Source organism: Tenebrio molitor, chromosome 6, assembly GCF_963966145.1.
Source record: "Tenebrio molitor chromosome 6, icTenMoli1.1, whole genome shotgun sequence".
In the NCBI taxonomy this organism is placed as follows: domain Eukaryota; kingdom Metazoa; phylum Arthropoda; class Insecta; order Coleoptera; family Tenebrionidae; genus Tenebrio; species Tenebrio molitor.
The window spans coordinates 18987010-19008208 of record NC_091051.1 but is presented as its reverse complement, the minus strand read 5'-3'; the positions used below and the strand labels follow the sequence as shown (position 1 = coordinate 19008208).

At 34.5% G+C, this 21199-nt stretch overlaps 2 protein-coding genes across 3 annotated transcripts; one reads left to right on the top strand and one right to left on the bottom strand.

The window, feature by feature from the left end:
- The first annotated feature begins 2315 nt into the window (after positions 1 to 2315).
- LOC138133513 (alkaline phosphatase 4-like) lies at positions 2316 to 12819 on the top strand. 2 transcript variants are annotated; one of them, XM_069051461.1, is made up of 7 exons: positions 2316 to 2507; positions 4346 to 4444; positions 4500 to 4780; positions 5527 to 5587; positions 5662 to 5793; positions 5846 to 6012; positions 10589 to 12819. In XM_069051461.1, the coding sequence occupies exons 2-7, from the start codon at positions 4348 to 4350 to the stop codon at positions 11537 to 11539; spliced, it is 1689 nt and encodes a 562-aa protein (XP_068907562.1). In that variant the 5' UTR covers positions 2316 to 2507; positions 4346 to 4347; the 3' UTR covers positions 11540 to 12819. The 2 variants fall into 2 exon arrangements, with proteins under 2 accessions (XP_068907562.1, XP_068907563.1); XM_069051462.1 differs by lacking the exon at positions 2316 to 2507 and having other exon boundaries at positions 4090 to 4444.
- Positions 12820 to 19114: 6295 nt separating this feature from the next.
- On the bottom strand, positions 19115 to 20008 carry LOC138133442 (uncharacterized). Its single transcript, XM_069051357.1, has 2 exons — positions 19849 to 20008; positions 19115 to 19793 (listed from the first exon to the last, which is right to left on the bottom strand). Exons 1-2 carry the CDS (start codon positions 19897 to 19899, stop codon positions 19218 to 19220), a joined length of 627 nt encoding a protein of 208 aa, XP_068907458.1. The 5' UTR covers positions 19900 to 20008; the 3' UTR covers positions 19115 to 19217.
- Positions 20009 to 21199: the final 1191 nt, after the last annotated feature.

The following is a 21199-nucleotide window of genomic DNA, read 5'->3' as shown; positions in this document are numbered from 1 at the left end:
AAACAGAGCGCTTTATCGTAGAAAATAACTAGAATCGTTTGCACTTTTAGTTAGAAAAGTAAGAAAGCAAAGTAGAAAGGGTGTCGGTAGAAAACACAGAGGACCGGATAACGGTAAAGCCAGGTAGTCGTAGAAATTATACGTGTGAGTGAGAGAGAGAGAATGAAATTTACGAAGTAATTATTAATTAGAACGGTTTTGGGGAATCAAACCAATGTAGAACAATTTCTAGAAGTAGCAGATCAACGGAATTTAGTTGCATGACATGACAATTACGTAACAGCGTTTCAAGCCCAATTTAGGTTTCAAAATAAGGTTAATTTGTTCTATTTTAATTCTGTTTGTTTCATGTTTATTATGTTTGTTTCATTTTAATTCTGTTTGTTCCATTTTAATTCTGTTTGTTTCATTTTAATTCTGTTTAATTCTTGGTGCTGATTTTTATTACTGTATAGAGTCGGTAATTCAGTGTTCCTGTTTAATTCTATTTGTTCCATTTTTAATTTTGTTTGTTTCTTGATGTTGAGGTTTATTATTGTATAGAGTCAGTAATTTAGTGTTCTTTTTCAGAGTTCTAATTCAACAACAAATTATGTACATTCGGTCTGGTCCTAACAAAAGTCTAAATTTAAACATTTAAATCATTGGTGGAAAACGGAAACTGTAATTTCAAAAGTTCTAGAGATATCGAAAGGGTGTCGCGGTCGGCGTAAAGTAGAACCGAGCTGATTGGTCACTTTGGTCAAGTAGGGGTTGCGAAAGGGGGGTGCGCCAGAAATGATAAAACCGATTGCGGGACGGGAAACAAGGCTTTTTTGATTCACTCGGGGTCTGATCTCCAAAGTAGCCGGAGGTACGTTCTGTACTTCCAGCAGCCATTTTGTGACCATGTTCTTTACATTCACAAGGTAAATTATTTCTCTAATTCTTGTACATTATTTGTAGTCGCGATTTAATTAGTCAAACAGCATTTAGTTCTTTATCGTTCTAAAGTAAAGATAATATTATTTTCTTTGAGCTTTTGATGACCACGTGACTCTTTAGAATCTTATATTAATTTCTTTATCGCGAAGTATGTGATCTTCTTGCATTTACCGATTGGGGAAACGTGCTCTTGTCAAGGGGAACCTGTATGCAATTATTATAAACATTTCCATTCATTATTTATGTCTTGGATTCTCGAGTTCGGGAAGCTACCGCCAGTGTCCGTCGCACTCAATAAGCTGTGGTCCGGCGTAAGAGCACAAAATTAGCCTCGTCACCCCCAAGGGGGCCAGCGACCAAACTAGGCCAGCTGACACGTGAAGAGAGGTACCCTTTGGCCCTGTTAGAACCTTTTTTCCCTTTTATTTTCGACCACCGGAGTAGACCGGGGTGATCTATGAGATTCCAGGGCATCGCGTCGGGTTCAATTTAATTGGGGAAACAAGTCAAATCTAAATCGGATCACATAGTTCGCATCTCAAACTCGTATAATGCTGTTCGCGCCATAAACTCCTTTATTTGCCCAGCTTAGTCATTTATTCATGAGTCAGATCTCAATTCGAGGGGCGCAAGTCAAATCTGATTGGGTCAAATTCCCACCAAATTCTGTTATTAAATTCATTTATTTATTTCTATCATTTGTTGGGACCAAACTCCACCACACTCGATTATTTGTTAAATAAAATTTAAGTGAAGTGTGCGCAATCGTTTTAATTTCATCTTTGAAAACCTTCCTAAGGTACGGCCTCTCGTTAGAGCCTAATTAAACAAAATGGAAAATAAAACACAACGTAGGATCCATGAATACTTCTTTTCTCATTATTTTTGTTTCGTATTTTTCCGCAAAATTTCATCCGAGGGAATGCGGCAACCAACAATACACCAAATGAGGAAGAAAAAAAATCATCGAGGAAAAGTCAGGGAAGTCGAAATGTTACAATATCTCGATAAAATATTCATTGAAACGTGGAAAATATATATATTTTTTTAGTATTATTTTTTGATCTTTTTCTTGGTAATAAGCAAATACCAAATAACAGAAGTCCTCTCTGATATTTAACTGGCAGACTTAACGGAAATAAAAGTAAAACTGCTTTATTTTTATTTTAGTGAGACAAGATATTACATACTTCGGTAGTGTAACAATATAAAGCAGGTATTGATTTCATCTGCTTTTTCAAGGTAATTCTGAATTTTTAAAGTAATTTGCATCGGATTGCTAACTATCTATCAATAAAAGGAATTAAGCTGGTCACGTCAATATTTACAATTCAAATAGTCTAAAGTTCTAAAGCAAATCATGAAATTTTTCATCAAACAGTTTCACGTTGATTTTTATATACTTTAGATCATTCAATTTAATTTGGCCACAAAATTTAAGGTTGCTACTGCAGAATTATCTACTAAATGCCACCAGTTATGGAATATCACTTACATTTACAGAAAAGCAATTAATTATTTAATTAGCAACTACTGCACGAATTCTAAAAGAGATTTTTTTTTAACATTTCTTGACGATTTTGGTAAGTTTTTTGTTCTAACGAATAGTAAACTTGCTTATTTACACAAATTAACACATTAGACAACTTAATTTTAAAATATTCCAATGTTTTATTTATTTACAATGTTTTCAACGGTAGTGTTGACCCCCATGGTCAAAATGTTATCATACTCGTAAATTTAAGGTGATGAAAATTTTATAGCTTTAAAGTTTTTGAAAATGTCATTCGCACTTTTTTCCAATATGTACAATCGCGGCCAAAAAAAAAGTAGGACAATACGTTACTGTATCCAAAATGAATGAGTTTGAATGAGTTGCCCTACTTTTTTTTGGCCGCGATAGTAGGTATATCTTTTGGAATCTGATTAGCAAAATGAAACTCACTTCTACGATTGCTTCATCATTTAAAAAAATTAAATGTAAAATTAAAAATTTTGCTGTTTTAGAAATATTTTCATTTAAATAAAAATTATTGTTACAAAATTTTACTTTCTACTTATTTTGTTAGTACTTGACTAGCAATAATTAAAGTAAGAGTTATTTACCTATTTCTATCGAATAAAATCAAGACCAAAATAAAAAGATATCTGCATGTGGAACTTACTAAGAAAATTTTAAAATAATTGAAGAAGCGTCATTATTGCTATGTATAATGATTTTACTGCAGGGTAATTATAAATGATTGTAGTCCAGGTAGGCGTAAAAACCGAATGTAAAATTCATGATTGCCGCTCCATATAAAAGAGAGGAGTTAAATTGGTTGCAAAACAATTCAATATTCTTAGATTCAATCGTTCATTTGGAAAGAAATAAACACCTAAAACAAAAATTTCATAACATGGGCATGGCTTGCTTCGACTACAATCATTTATAATGATCTGTATAATGAAACTAAAATCTTGTAATTTTTTTTTTATTTTAAAGCAATAAGTGGTAAAATAAATTTTACCATTGAACTTACAGCATTAATTATTGATAATTAATTAATTAATAATATATTTTTCGAGAGGTGGACAACCAATCAAACGACTCTGTATAGCAAGTATACGTATGTGTACGATTAAGCTAAGAGAGACGTTTCGATAAAATAAAAGATGAGATAGCATTCTTGACTTGTTTTCTTGTTTATCACTCTGTAGTTACGTCAAAGAATGACACTAACGACAAAATTTATTGCTTACCACTGTATTTATTGACTATTATATATAATTATATGTAAAGGCCAGCTGTAGCCTGTCATTATATAATATAATTTTTTTTTACTCTTTTTCAATGTTTGTTTAATTTGTAAATTATACAGGAAATTAGGCACCTTTTATATCATGTGTTTGTCAGATAATTATTATTATTACTCTTGCACCAGTGCTAAGTAGTAATGATGGGACATAAATTAATTAATATATTAACCAGGATCTTATTTACCCAAATAATTAATGCAATAAAGATAAAATCTTCAGCAAACAAGAATCATTATTTTTTAATATTTTTTATTGATCTAGTACACATTGATGGTTAAACAAAAATAATTTTACTTAAACTTGACATTGTAATATTTATTGTTAAAATACATTAAAATATTATGTGCATTTGTTCAGGGTCTTTGAATGTTTTATTTTACTAGATAATGACACTTCAAACAGTTAAAACGTATCGTGCAGTAAATTTTTTACTTAAATACTTAGCTAACGTAAAACTACAAAGTGAACTTCAGAAAAAGCGTGTTATTTACACAAGTAAATTGCTCTAATATTATCATCTTAACACATTACACATTAATTATTTGTTATTAACTATTGTCATGAACCCATCACGTGGAAACTTCTTATTTAAATAAAAACTAAAGTTACACTTCCCACACAGTCATGAAAGAAGAAATCATGTTCGTTTCCGTACTTACCGTTTTGTTCTGCTCAATTTCAATCAAAATGGCCGCCGTAATTATAGACTCTAGAGATCAAGGTAAGAAACTGCATTTATTCCGATTGATTTTCACGTACGTTTTTGAAAATTATAGATCTATTTAAATATATTAGTCCCACTCCTGATGAAAATCTTCTGCTGGAAGACCAAAAATTTTGGTTCGATCTCGGTGGCGCTCATTTGGAAAACAATCTGAAGCTTGATCAAGTCGAGAAAAAACATTTTGCCAAGAATGTTGTCATTTTGATCGGTGACGGCATGGGAATCCCTACAATTACTGCCACGAGGATTTATAAAGGACAAAGGACTTTTGGGAAAAGTGGCGAGGATCATAATTTGGCCTACGACAAATTTCCAAATGTTGCCCTAGTAAAGGTACAGCCTTCTATTTCTTTATTTCAATAACTGTGAGATTGGATCGTTAGAGATATGAATTTCCCTTTAAATGAATAGTAAATAAAATAATTTATTCACATTCGGTCGCAAAAGTATGTACCTATTCTATCACTCAATGGTGGGAGCCAAGGGTATATCTCTAGTCCTAGGGCGATAAAAATTTTACGGCCCACTTAAAAGGGACACTACTTTTTGTTAACAATTGAATTTAGCTCATGCGAAAATGTTGTTTAACGTTAACATTAACAGATACAATAATTGATCGAACACTGATAAATGTGGCCTGTCGGATAGTATTTTCTGAAACACATAAAACCTCGATACTCGTTGTTGCTGTAGAGTTTACTCAAAGAAATGATGTGACTCTAGCGTAATTAAACCATTGTAAACTACTTTAATAGGCAAAGTCACAATTGCACTATATTTTTGGCAACCTCTTGTTGAACCAGTCTCTCTGATGAAGCATTTTTTGACATACATAAATCTTCCTTGGCTCAAATGGGGTTTTCCAGCCTTTGCATATTTACAGCTTTCGCTACGCTAGCGCTTCTATGTATTTATCTAAAAAACCTATCTTGCATCTTTGATACTTTTGATCATCTTTGATATACTGGTAAAAACTATTAGATAATATGTTCACATTTGAATATGTCCATATTTGGATATGGTCATATATGTGTGTTTTCACCAACAAACGTTTTTGTCTTAACAATAATAACTTTTAGACTTATAATGTGGACATGCAAGTACCAGATTCCGCCGGAACTGCCACTGCTCTCTTCACAGGTACATTTTCATTCAAAATCAATCACTACATTTTTAGCGAATTGTTTAGTAATAATATTTGCTTGTAAAAATAGGAGCAAAAACGCGCTATGAAGCGGTAGGGCTGGACGTTAAAGCTAAGAAGACCGTAGCAGACCCGATCGTTTTTGAAAAAAGTAAACTGGACAGTATCATGGACTGGGCTCAGCGCGCCAAAAAAGACACCGGTATAATATACAAAAATGTACAATAACACTAATAATTAATTTATAATCTTAGGAATTATTACGACAACAAGAATTACACATGCTACACCAGCTTCAACGTACGCTCATGTTCACTTCCGAGAGTGGGAATGTGACAGTGAAATTCCTCAAGAATTTAAGCCGTTCGTCAAAGATATAGCGCGGCAACTAATTGAAGATGCTCCCGGAAATAACTTTAAAGTGAGTAATTGAGCAATTCATTTTTTGTTGTCCTTGCTTCAACTAATAATAAAACTTGGTAAGCCGAACTAGTGTTCTTTTAGGACTGCAGTTTCATGTTGTCTGTTTGTTTCTTATATTTAATAGTTACTAATATAACGAGAAGATTATGGGATTTATAATATGCGAGGACGTTGCCAGGTGACGAGGCGATTAGCCGAGTCGCCTGCACAACGTCCCAGCGTTGTTTAAATCCCATAATACTGGAGTTATATTCGAAGCTTTTTCGTATCATTATATCTAACGTATTATGAGCGCGTAGCTAATGAATTATTATGATTAACTAACATATTATAAGTAACTAAGGAAGCTGAGTTATTCAATATTATGGACTTCATAATTATCAATAAATGTGTAACATAAAGTGATCATAATCGTTAATGATACGATAATAGTATATTAGGTTATGAGGAGCAAAAATGAAGTTTTATGTGGTGCGGCTGGTAGATTGGCTGCCGAACGCAGTGAGGCAGACAAACCAGCCAAAGCACATAAAACCATTTTTGCTCCGAATAACATATACTATTTTTTCTTCAAACCTTCATAACAAATTATTTAAGACATGTTAAGAAACCAAGTAGGATTTAGCTAGTTTACTTTACTGCCGCTCATCAGCGGAGATAATAACTTCACGGACGCCCTCAGCGGAGATAATAACTTTATCTGCCGCTCTCATCGGAGATAATAACTTTATCTGCCGCTCGTCAGCTCGTTAGATGCCATGACAATGAAGTGACACTTTAGCATTATCAATGCAGCAGGATAATGTCATAATTTACGGACGTTTGAAGAAAATAGTAGTTTATTTAACGAGTTCGCGTGTAATTTGGGCTTTTTTTTGGCATGAGTGGGCCAGTTTAAAACTCGAGTGAAACGAGAGTTTAAAGGTCCACGAGTGCCAAAAAAGCCCAAATTATACAAGAACGAGTTGAATACAACGTTTTTTTGTTCGACGAGTCCCCCAAAGGCACCAAATTGCTGAAAATCTTTAAAATTAGCTTGACGTTTCGTTTTGACAAGTTGTCAAATTTATCAAAATCCGTTCACATAGGAGAAAATTCTCAAATTCTGACAGTGTCGAACAAAAAAATCTTTTTCGCGCAATCGTGTTGTTATAGCTACTTACAATTGTTGTTGGCACAATCTGAAAGTTAAACTTAACAACCCTAATGCTGTAAGTAAATAACGACACCGATACCTACTGAGGTAAGTTATTAATGACATTAATGTCGTTAATGTCTTCAAAATTTTCTTGTCAAAAAAACTACTTCAAAGTCATTTTTTTCCATATAAGTGATTGTGCGAAAAACGTTGTGGGATATGCGGTTAGTAGTTCCATAACAGCATCTCGGAAGTTAAAAGATTGAGATTTTTCAAACTCTATCTCAATTCTGTTATAATGCACTTACTAACCTTATATCCCAATATACTATTATCCACAATCACATTTTAAAGCGACTTTTATCCACTCTTATGCATCTCTTTTTTGACATTAGAAATCGTTACATCTGGCACAGTTTCTGACGAATTGGTAGAAATTGCGACTGTGTCTTCTTGTCTGGAACTAGAAGATGCCTCTTAAATTTTCTTTGCTATATCCAGTTTATTTGATATGAAGTCTTCAATGTAACTTTCTGCTATTGTTGAAGACCGCCACCCAGCGTGCCGTTTAATCATTGTAATGTCAGCACCCTTATTCGCTAACAAGGTTGTTGATGTACGTCTCATGCAGTGGCCCGTGTAGGTTTTCGCGTTGGGCAGTTTTAAAAACGAAGCAACTTTGAAAGGTACCTTTGCTAATGTATTAATTCCAACAGCTTCCACTGTACATTTTTCATTTATATATCGTAAGAAGAATCTGCGGTGTGGCAACCCCTTCGGACGTAGCAAAATGTACTTCTTACAAAGGCTCACAGCACTGGCACAAAATCCTTCTTTGATAATGGTGAACTTACGTGAAATGTTCGTCTTCGTATCAGCTATTGACACCAACAGATATGAGCCCATATCTTGTACGAGTACGTCATCAATTTTTAACATTGTTAATTCGCAACATCTACATCCACCTGCGACTTCCATTATTAATGTAACCTAAATAATTCAAAATTCATACCTATAATATTATCAAAAAAGTAAAAGTTTACCTTCAACATTAAATATTGTTCATCAGGAGCACCTGTCAGAAATTCTTCAATATGTTTTCTTTCCAACACTTTTGATTTCTTTACTTTATTTCCTTTGGAAACAATTTTAAGGAAAGCTGTCAATTTGCCGTACTTTGACAAGTCTATGTTTTTGTGAATTTTTATTGTAGTCTTTAGCATAGAATACTTGCTCCACATCGATGAAGCTGCGTACTTTTTCTTGATATTCAGAAAATATGAGAGCATGACTTCCTTCCTTCCTTCCTTCCTCATTGATTACTTGGCGTTGTTCTCTCCACTTGTTGAATTTAGCGAATTCTTTTTCGTAATGTTCTTTAGACTTTTCTGGTAATAAAGTCTGAGTTGCTTCTTAGGCTTTTTCAAAGATTTCTTGAGGAATAGACTCAACTTCTTCCATTTTCGACACTTTTTCGAGTAAAACAAAAAAATAGACTACAAATAACCTTAGCAACCAGCACCTAGCGTTCTGAGTTTCACCGAGTTTCAGAAGGGACATTCTTTGTGATATTTTAAATAATAATTTGGGCTTGTGAATAAAACGTTATATTGCATTCGTGTTTTAGTTGCATTTTATCCACTTAAGAATATTAAACGCTCGTGTGTTCGCACTGGCACGTTTTTTTAAACAGTCTAGCGTGGATAAAATGCTATCTAAAATACTTATAGGTACAATAATAGTATATTAAAAGACAAGTTTCATAAGACCAGTCTTGAAGCACGAATTCAAGATTAAAAAACGAGTGGCGTAGCCACGAGTTATTTTAAAGAATGAGTGCTTCAAGGTCTTATGAAACGAGTTTTTTATATTATTTTTTGTAATTTGCCCTTTTTAAGCTGCTTTTAAACAAAAATGTTTAATTTCCTCGATTTAGGGATTTTCGTGGCGGTTGGTAATGTCTTAATTTTAAAAGTGAAAATTTGATCAAGTCTTCAAAGTCGCTTTTTGTTTTATCCAAATTCTGTCACAAAACACGAATATGAAAGATAATCTTTCATGTACGCCCGCTGAAATAGGTACGTGAAATTCCCAAAAATACGGTCGCAAATTTGTTGCTTGATTAATAATTCTTTGCACATTTTTTAATTTAAACTGACACGCATGACGAATCAAGTTTTGCCAACCTAAAAATTTTCGTAAAATGTTCCGTGAAATAATGGCTATAAGGACATCCCAGATGATGACGTCGCGTTCGTTAATATATCTATTAGAGAATCAAAATGGAGGCAAATTACAAAAATAACTATTAAATACGTGACTTAAACTTAAATTACATTATATGAAATTACAATTATTCTACATTTCGTTGATGCACATAATTTATGGTATACCGTCATTAGTCTATTTATTACTATAAATCTGGTAGGTATTAATGAGCCAGAATTATTTTTATTGCAAGAAGATCTCATAGATTAATTTTAAACCTTATTATGTCTGAGTATCAGTAAACATTGTTGACGTAACATGTGAAATAAAACATATTTAGAATGTTTTGACTTAAATAAATTATAAAATTTTACACTGTTTATGTGATTGTCATCGCTTTCTTTTAATTTATTTTGGTTTCCTCATCTCTTTGCATGTGACGAAAATATATCATTTTTGAGTTTTAGCCTTACATGTACAAACGACCAAACCCAGAATTGGACAAATGTGAAATGTGTAAAGTTAAGCACACTTGTTATTTCACCCATCGAGTATAAATTAATGCTAGTAAAAAAACACTGCGATCATAATTAATTGAATTTAAAAAAAAAACACATGCAGTGACAATCCTTCGTTGTAACGTCAATTAGGTGCACTAGCTATGTTTCCGTCTAGTCCCAATTGTTGAAATGATGATTTTATTAATGATTTTAAACCTCAATGACAGTACTTCTTTCATTTTTTTTTATCTCAAACTCTTCAAGGCGATGAGTTATACATCCAAAATAGATGTTTTGGTATGAACTAAGCTCGTTTACTTCTAAATTTCGAACTTGATTGTGGAGTCTTGATTTGATATTGATTTATTTTAAGTATATCTCAGCAGTCCATGACACTTCTAGATGACGCACCTTTAAGCAAATGCGATACTTTTGGAACACTCTCTATAAATAATCTTTCCACGAAAATAATAGCGTTTAAATTATGTAGTTAGTAGTCACTATTTTCTCCACTCCAGCATCTCTTAAGCTATCGCTTTTCAATTTCTAATGTTTTTTGTAACATGTTGCTTGTTCATGATATTTCGACTCTATGATTGATTTTATTCCATCCGTTCTTGACATTATAGCATTTATTATCCAGCATTCACAGGCTCTAAAAAAATTATGCTTCACAAAAACCCCTAATTTATTAAATAAACTCAAACACTTCATGTTTTACATTGCAGGTAATACTAGGTGGCGGTTATCAACAATTAGGCCACATAACTACAGACCTCAGTGATGGAGAGTGTATCAGAAGTGACGGTTTAAATCTAACACAGACTTGGATAAAAAACCATAAAGATTTCAAATCAGCGTTTGTCACCAACAACGAAGGACTGGAAAAAGTCAGTGATGATGTTGACTACTTATTAGGTCTTTTCTACCACGACCATTTACCCTATGACCTTCTCCGAGATAAAGGTCCCAAAGGAACTCCCAGTTTATCACAAATGACCCAGAAGGGCCTCAATATTCTAAAAAGGAACGAAAATGGATTTGTGTTGTTAGTTGAAGGTGGACGAATCGACCATGGTCATCATAAAAACTATGCACGACTGGCTCTGGAAGAATCATCTGAATTTGATAAAACCGTTTCTTTAATCATTGAAGAGTGCGGTCCTGACACTCTAATCATTGTCACAGCTGACCATTCGCATGTCATGACGCTAAATGGATACGGTAGACGGGGAAATGATATTTTGGGGTATGGAATTGAGACGGAGGACGATAAACCGGCTCTGACATTGACATATGCTAACGGGCCTGGATTTAGGTACCACTACAGATCAAACGAGTCATCCATTTTGGGACCATGGCTAGACGTTAGGAATGACACAAATCGACTGAATAATCCAAAGTATCGACAATTGGCAGCTTTTGAGTTAGATGATGAGACTCATGGTGGGGAAGACGTCGGGATTTTTTCTACAGGACCAGGTTCACATTTGATAAGAGGAGTCATTGAACAAAACTATGTGGCGCATTTGGTCAGCTACGCAGCGTGTATAGGACCCAGGGCAAGTATGAACTCTCACTGTAACCACATCCGTAGTTCTGGAAGCAAACAAGTTGTACTAGGTAGTTTTATATATAATTTCTTGGTACTTGGTACTGTATTGTATATAAGTTTGTGAGTTTTGAGTCTTAGTTAAATTATTTTAATTTAAATTATCGAAGTATTACAGTTAAGTTCTGTAACGATCCGAATAGGTTTCAGTTTCAGTACTTATAGGAAATGTATTAAGTTATAAGATACAATTTTCTGTAAGGATCTTAGATATTGTTGCTATTTTAAAATGTTTGTAATAGTAATCTTTGTTGTCTTCTTTATTTACAAATTGATATACTTATACTTTGAAATATTTAGTGTATAGAAGTTTTTAGCTGTTATTATGTATTCGTTATTACTGTTTAGCATTTACATTCTAAACCTTCTTAACCAAGAGGAATAATACAATTTATTTGTCAAAATCAACTAGTCCTGTGTATAGCCTATCAGATTAATTTATAAATACCGATTTGTTGTAGATATTTTAAGAAACGAAAAACTAAGATAGTTTTATTTTGTTGTTAGTTTTCTTACACATGTTATTGTAGGTATTAGTTAAACTGGATCGAGTGTTAAAACGAAGTTTAATTTAACTTTTTTCATTTCTTAATTGTCTTGGTATTCCTCTTCTTACTAAATCTTATATTCAAATTTACTACCTACTAAATTTAATAAAAATTGAAGAAGCTATTTTATTCGTCGGTTCTGTAAACCTTAGATGGTGAACAAATTGTCTTTGTGTTATTTTTTTATTTCCATAAAACACAAGTGAATTTCTGAAGTGTATCAGACTTTCACTTAAAATAGTCTTTTCTCAACTAATTTATCGTGTGTTTTTTTTTTAATTTTACCTCAGAGTAGGCATTGAAGAGTCGGTTGTGAACGCACCACGGATTACAGATCACGGATTAGCTGTTTAAATGTAACCTCACTTTTTGCGGTGTGTTTTTTTCTCTGCACACTGACGAGTAGTGCGTTCACAATCGACTCTTCAACGCCAACTTTAAGGTGAGTTTAAAAAAAACACCCGATATATTTCTAAGGGGTAATTTATATATTTTTTTATCTACTTTCTTCTCTAAAGTGTCACATTTTGCACTGACAAATAGTGTATAAAACGTCACTTTAAAAACGATTGTTCATTAGTTACAACTTGATGTCCATTCGGGTGTTTTCGGCGTATTAAACACGCTCGAAGTTTCTTTAAAGACGGCTTGAATTTTTTGGACTTATTTAGCTCTAAATCAAGTTGGTATTTTGACGTTTATCAGTTTCGCATCCGGCGTGAAAGAAAACGTCATTGCAGTGGAATAATTCGTTGTATTTTTCAAATATTGTAACTATTTGATATGTTCTATTGCGGGCTTTGTTGTATTTTTTTTTACACTTTTCCAGCTGACATTTTAAAAATTTATTTTATACTCCTATTTTCCTTTTCCAAATGCCCTCTTCTTTTGATAAAGGTAGGTAGATTTTAATTGGAACTTTGCATTAAATAAATATTCACTACGTGCTTACTTACAATCATTCCCTACAACCTACAATACTTAATGACGTCAATCAATTCAAAGTAGGGTTAGAATCAGATAAAGGTTATTTCACATTAAAAGTCAAGACAATGACGTTGATGTCCCACTTTTTTTGCCTGCAATAGTTCATTTAGTCGGTGTGTCCGAGTTGGGCCCGGCTACCTGTAATAATTCTCCGCCGCGCCGCCTTCAGGGCACGATCCACGTCATAAGTGAAAATTTGATCCAAAAAACCATTTTGTCGCAATTCTTGACGCAACAGTTTTGCAGGTTTGTGTGTTAAATTGTCTAGAGCTTTTCCTTTGAAGCCATTACTCAGTGCTTGCCTCTCTATATTTTCTTCTTCCGGGTGATTTTGAATAAGATCACTGCTGATCACATTCGTTGGTTCGGAACCGAAGGTTGCAAGGCAGTTTGATTTTTTGTTGACACAACCCCACCGAATTTCAACGTCATTTAACTTCCTTGCCACACAAAACTTAAAATTATTCACTACAAGCAACTGTTTCCCTTCACTCAAAATTGATTTCACTTCCATTTCTGAGACTAGGTAGGTATTTACAGATTCACTAGTAAATATTCAAATGGAACTAAAATTAAGATTCATTTTTATAATTAGTTGTTGGCCGGGTGGCCTTACTCCTTATCGGATTAGGCAGTGCCCGGATTGGGGATACTTGGGGGCTGATAAATTTGAGCGAGGATTATCTCAGGTACCGGGCCCAACTCGGATACGCCCCATTTAGTTTGTATGTTTAAATTAACGTTTAATAAAAAAGTTGCTTGTTTAGTTTGTGTATTCAACTCGTTTATAAACATCTCTAGACACTTGTTTATTAAACACTCGCTCCGCTACGCTTCGCTCGTGCCTAACATAAAACTCGTGTCTAAAGTGCCGTTTATGAATCTTGTTGCTTAAAATACTATTTTCTACAACCGTCAAAAAAACGCGACATTTATGGATCATTATCAAGTCGCAAAGTACACTGCGCCGCAAAATTAGCGCATACTGTGTAAAAACTTTAAAAGAGCCTGTAAATTTAAATTTTAAATGATGCATTATGAAAAGTGGTTTTCTAATGAGTATCGTATTTCAGCTTTAAGATAATGCGAATGAACATTTTTGGTTTCCAAAAGGCAGTGAAAAATTTTATAAAAGGGAATACGATTAATTTTCTAAATTATGCGTTAATTTTGCGGCGCAGTGTATATATATCTTTTTTGATAGATCAAAAATAGTTATCAAAAAGTTTCCTGCTTTATTTTTTTTTTCACCGTAAAAACTGAAAATATTTATTTTTCTACAACTGTCAAAAAAACGTGACATTTTTGCATCTTTATCAAGTAGCAAAGTTTCTCATTTTTTCACGTGTTAAAAAAACGATTTTTTTTTCACGTGTGAAAAAATGTAATCTTCATTTGCGCGTTTCCTGAGTTACAATGACTTCTCACAATACTTGAGACTTTGATTTTCTTCATCTAATTTGCCTTCAAAAATCAAATTCTTTTTTTGACGGTTGTAGAAAAAATAGTGTTTGTATTTCTTGGCAAAATTCGTGTTTTGTTGGCGCATGAGTGGTCGAGACCGTCACTTAATGCGCATTTAATACAAAAATAACTATTTTATCTAAATGAGCCAACTATGCTAGTTAAAAATAATGTAGCGTTAGCGACTTAATTTAGCAACCAATGCACATGCAATGTAGTAATTTTGTAACCATTAAACATGTGTTTTGTTCCCACGAATGAATACTTTGTTAATACTCTTATACACTTTTTATAAGACGCAAGTATTTCATAAGTGGATAAATTTCAGTAAAGTATTGCGACAATTTTGTCTTCATATTTTATTGTACGTAATTATGGAACCTTGGAAGTTAATGTTCTCTCACAAAATATCTTATCCTCGCATCTCTTCATGGTTTGAATACTGAAAAATTGGAAGGAATCAAAATAGAATGCATGTTTACTCTTATTGACAATAATAGCAAATGTCTAATATGCTGAAAATCTACAGAAAATAAGTTGCATTGCACCCACCAAATACAAACTAGGTATAAACAACTTTTACCATTTTACTAAAGTAAAAAATTTACTAGACAACCTGTCTGAAAAAGATATGTTTGATAAAATAATCCACTTCTGTAGTAAAACAATATGTACAGGGTGATTTACGAGGAATAATGAGCCCGACGGAATAGAAAATGCAACCCACAATACATTGCAACAAAAAACCGGACATCGAAGCGGTAAATGTCCGGGTTTTTCTCCTGATGAATTGCGGGTTACATTTTCTATCCCGTCGGGCTCATTATTCCTCGTGAATCACCCTGTATAATACACCAAGGTGGAGAAGTTCATGATTATAGCCAGAGCGCCAAGATGTAAGGCGCGAAGGCTATAAGGGACTTCTCCACCGTGGTTTATATACGAGGGTCATCCAGAAAGTAAGGTTACAAAGGCTCCTGAGGCCGGGGCAAATTTTTTGTTTCGAATTTGGCGCACCTGGAATGTAGGAGGGATCCTAGCGATCAGTTTGTTTGCTCCCGCGTGTTTATTTACCATTTTGTTCAGTCACTATAAATTTTTCCGATGGAGAGGTCGTCGCGCGCTCCCGCCACCTCCGTTTTGCACAGGAGGGAGAAGCTTTTCTGGATTCTATCGTGACGGGAGAATAAGACGTCGGCGTGTCACTATACCCCAGAATCCAAAAAACAATCAGTTTAGTGGCGTCATTCATTTTCCCCAGCCACCAAAATGTTCAAGACGACCCATTCAGCCGGAAAAGTCATGGCATCTGTTTTTGGGACCGTAAGGGGTTCCTTTTGGTGGATTTTATGCCTAAAGGGACTACCATTAATGCAGAGGCTTACTGCAATACCCTAAAAAAACTCAGAAGAGCCATTCAGAACCGCAGAATGGGAATGCTGACCCGGGGAGTCAGCCTCCTTCATGACAACGCCAAACCCCACACCGCGCCAGTTTTAAACACGCAGCAGGCCAAGATATTTTTTGTTATATTAGTAGGTATCAGTATTGTTCAAAATGTCGACCGCGATTTCTAGTACACGCCTGTACTCTTCGATGTAGATTGTCCCGAACCCTTGCAAAATTTCCTGCAGCATTCCGGATTTGGGCTCCTAAATATGAGTGTTTTGGCTATTAAAAACTCCGTTACGTGTAAAATCCGTTTCATCGGTCAATAAGACTATTCGCAAAAAATCTGGTTGATCGACGCTCTTTGAAATATTCTTCGCCGCACTCACAAAACTCTTGCCAGTGAATGTAATCGTTTGGTTGCAATTCTTGCACCCGCTGAACATGATAAGGGTGCAATCCTTGCTCTTAAGAGTGTGACATACTACAAACTGAGGGAACTTGTTGACGGGTTTTCTTTTACAGTCTCTAGAATTTGGGATTCGACGTCTAACACCTGTGGCGTACATTCTTGGCCCCTATCCACACTTCTCGGTCGAAAAGTACCATTTTCCCGTAGACAACAACCAGAAATGTTTGGAATGCGAAACACTATACTACACTACGCTGGAAACTTTTTGCGATACAAAGCTGCCCTTAAGGCAACATCATCTGCACTTCCGTAACAAATTACCATATCGGTAATTTCACTATTGGTATAATTTTTCATGATAATGACACACTAAGACGCAAAATTCCAAACAATCAATAGCCGAAGGTAACACTGAAAGCAACTGATCTGCACGCGGTACCAGCACCCGCGGTAACAAAACTTTTTGCACATTTTTCGTTGCCCCTCGATAACTTTCTATATCTTATTATTAACGTGATATCAGTGACATACCTACTCAACTTTTGTGCTTGAACTGTACATGGTTTTTCTGCCCTTCTATAGCACAAAACTGAATGCACGTGATTTTCACAATTGGTCTGAATATTATAGTTTTTTAATATTGTGATATATTTCGATTACATCTTGGATAAAAATGATAAAGACATGACAAACATTATAAATTCACAGATAAATGTAGTATTTAGTAATAGTATTATATTGCTTAAAGTCAATAACGAACATCATAGAAGTTTTAACTTTTTTTTACTTGTTACGCCGGTCTTAAGGCTGTATGACACGATGCTAAATTTTGTAGAAAATTTGTTAGAAAATGAGAGAGGACCAATGAACGATCAGGATCTGACAAAGACAGACTATGATCCTGATCGTTCATTGGTCCTGATCGAGGGTCTCTCTCATTTTCTAACAAATTTTCTACAAAATTTAGCACCGTGTCAAACAAGCTTTAAGTCGACCTAAAGGTAGCCTTACACCAAGGCAACATGTTGCCAATTGTTGCCTTGGTGTAAAGGCGGCCTAAAGTCGGCCTTACACCAAGGCAACAATTGGCAACAGCTCCGCAGGCGACACCTTTTTTCCCAGAAACCAGGACGGTCTTCCTCGAGCCACACTCTAGGTCCCACTGAACCACGACTCGATCTTAAAAACCGGAAACGAGGAGTGACCAGTCCTGCGCGACATCGCACCCTGCGAGGTGCAGGAACCGGGCAAACCGCCCCTGTACATCATCGGACGGAAATAAATGTTGTGTTGTCTTTTCAAAACTTGTATCTCTCTCCCTTCCGCGCCCCAATCTGGACACCTGATTTGTGTTTGTGGCCGGCCCGACCTTCTGGGTCTTTTGGGTCGTAATACTTGGCTAAATCAAAAATATTAATACAAATTCAGAGCGCTACTACGAAAGTTTTTTCTTCGTTTTAAATAATAAATAGACATGATAACTACACATAAATAAAAATCAATAAATGTGATAGCACCTCAGGAATTATCTCCAATACTTTAACTACCAACTGCAAATACGGAAGACAAACAAGTCACTCAATTTCTATAGATACTGTATGTCCCCGGATTGAGTTCACAAGAGGAAAACATTTTTTTTTATTTTACGCAAAAGCTTCAGAGGAATAACATTTTTTGCTTCATTTGAAACCCCCATTTCTGTTATTAAAAAGTCTTCTTCAACACAGAGGAAGACTTAACATTAAAATAAAAGAAAATGCATTAAAAATGTCTCACTTTTTTTTTTTAATTAAACGATAGTTGAATATAAAAATATTCTATTAACTCGTCGCCGTTTTCTGTTTTCTGTTTTCAACCCTACATCGAAATTCTTTAAAACTATTTCGAATTTCCTTGATTGTTAATGATGCTAGAGGTAATTTAAATAGAAAAGAACCTGTCACGTGATCTTTGCTGCGCGTTGAAGTGGAAGGGACACCGAGTGCAGTGGCGTAGCAAATTGTTTTTTCCCGGCTGTTTGACGTTCGACAAAGTTTGATTTATGTGATAATATTTATTGATACTAAAAATTGTTGAATATATTTTAATAGTTTGCGTATGACACTTTAACAGACATTATTAGACATAACAATACCTATTTCAGAACCTGTTAGCTGAAATTAAATGACGCCACATCTGCGCAAATACGCACCTTATTCGCCACCTCCCCCTGCAGAAAAAAATGGACTAGTCCGCTCGAGTCCGACCAAATTTCGTCTCTTACGCATCTCACGTGACAGGTTCTTCTCTATTCAACTTACCTCTACAGCGTTCCTTATGCACTGTCTTAGATCTTCAGCACTATTAGGCAGGTCTTCACTATAATTTTTTTGAATGCTGAAGAAAGAAACAAATAATTCTGTGTGATGAATTTGAGCAATGATTTCGTGTCACGGCTACTATTAATGACAAGAATTTGGAAGTGTCTCGTCTGATTGAAGGTTAGGTTAAAATTAGGCAACACAACAAAAAAGTTCTACTGTAACGCGTTCAAGTTTGCCCAAGAAGCAGTATTATACAATTGTTTTGCACTCACTGTATTTACTTGTTTTCTAAATACTTTGATAACAAGCTCTAAATAAATAAATTTTTATTATAATAAATCATGATAAAAGATAACAGAACGTTCGAATAAACTATAACTTCGTTGAATTTAGATATCAATCAACGCCTTCAAAAATTGAAAACATTTAATCGTAACACATCTGGAGCGTTTAGAAGGTTTTTGAAAATCAGCAAATTGGTATGTTGAGAAAAATAATCTAAACATTTTTGATAGGTAAGGAAACAACTAAAATCCAAATTGTTCAATTTGTTAAAATTACATTTATTTTATTTTTGCAAAATAGTAAAGTTTATATTTAGACATTACATATTCCTCGTTTAATACTTGAACTGTTGACAAATCAAACAACGCATGATTTGTAACTGGCAACCAACTGTTTGGCCTTTCCAACAGCAGCATCTGCGCAAGCTGTGATGAGTCCTATTTGTTCATCAATAGCTGCACGATCAATTTCGATTTCATCATTAATCACATCGGGAAGAGCATCTACCTTCTCCTGAATGGTCGCAATCACACCATTGAGACAGTCCTCATCGGCTTGACCGCAGATAACAATCTCTTTCTCCTGATCGTAGATCGTTTTCAAAGTTGAATCCGTCAGTCCAGAACTCTTCGTATAGATCAGTGTTATCGCCTCATCGGCTTGAGCGTTGACGCAGGTGTCCACCGCGTCTGAAGTTACTTTCTCTATCAGTTTCGAAGCAGTACGGCATTGACTTGATTTAACGCTTTTAAAAAGTTTTCCAATCTCTTCCATTTGTTTCTGGGCAGCTGCTTTTGTTTCAATGGCTGTTGTGTCTACCTGCACAGACAACTTGGTGTGTTCTAGAAAACCTCCATTGAGGTTGTCACTTGTGGCTTGCCTTAGAACGTTAAGCGCTGCTTCTGCATCGTCCACCAAATCGGATTTGCAGGCCTAAGAAAGAAAGAAAACATTATAATATAATACAACTAGTTCTTACAATTCTTACATGGCCCAAAAATAGAGCTCCAAGAGCAAAGAGCAAGAAGTTTTTGTACATGATGTTTGTTTGTCAGAATCTGTGACTGCAGTGGTATGAACTACAACACCTTTTATACTTTTCTGAAGTGTCGTAGAACTCGAATTATCACTCGTTTTTGATAAAACTAATTTTTCCGATTTGTTGTCACAAAACTAATCAATCAAATTTTTTTGTTAACGCCTGAGATATTAATAAATTTGTAATAATCACTGCTTTATTCATGTTCTACTAATGTAGATACCATCAAAATACCTATAACAAATACTCTCATTAATGCGACAGCTGTGATGAAAAGATTATCACAATTTTTGACAAATTTGAACTCAGAAATGTTTCTACAAATTTGTGGTATAATCTATTTTTCAATTTACTTAAAAACAGATTTACATACATACAAAAATAATACGAGTATATCCAACCGTTATCTCAAAAATAGAGAGAAATGGATTTGCGGATGCGGGATTTCAAGAAAGGATTAGGTCGATGCTCTGAGGAAGTGAGTACTATTTTAAGAGTATGTAGAATTTCAACAGTCAAAGGATATCTACAAATGAAAATGTTAAACTTTGGTGAAAGCTATTACAAAATGTCTCAATAAAAAATACATGCTGGTGTTTCAACGTTACCGGAAAAGCTCGTAATGGCGGAAAAGAATTTCCTTATGCGAGGCTAATAATAGTGACAGTATTGAATTTATTAGTAACTAGCAGGGCTTCACTCCGGTAAATCTTAAATATAAAATTTTATTATTATTAATAAACTCTTAATTAATATTAATTTGGCTTGAGAAACTAACTCCAAGTTGCATCTAGTTCAAACGTTTCTCTTTTTGACAAATTGACTAAAATATTAAATAAGAATCACATTTTTAGATTTTGAAAATCATACATTAGATACTGTAGGCACTATTACTAATTTTTAACTTAAACCAGAAAAACAGAGCTAGTAGATACATACGAGAGCTAAAGCCAGCTCGACACATGCTGTGTACTTAATATTGATGACTATTTTCTAAAAATTACTAACAATCTATTGTAATACTCGTATGTTTGCGATGCTTAGAGGAAAAAAGATAAATGTAAAAATGTGTCTTCAAATTTTTTATTGTTCAAATGAAAACATTCTGAAAAAGAAGCAAAAGAGCAAAATTAATAATGGGTATGGCCTCCTCTAACACGCAAAACTTGCGCACGACGACGGGGCATACTTTCAATTAAATTTCGAATAACCTGACGAGACATCTCTTCCCATTCTTCCAGAAGGATTTCCTCAACGTGTTGAAGGTTCCGGAGTGGGTGACGTTCTTTCAAGTGCTACC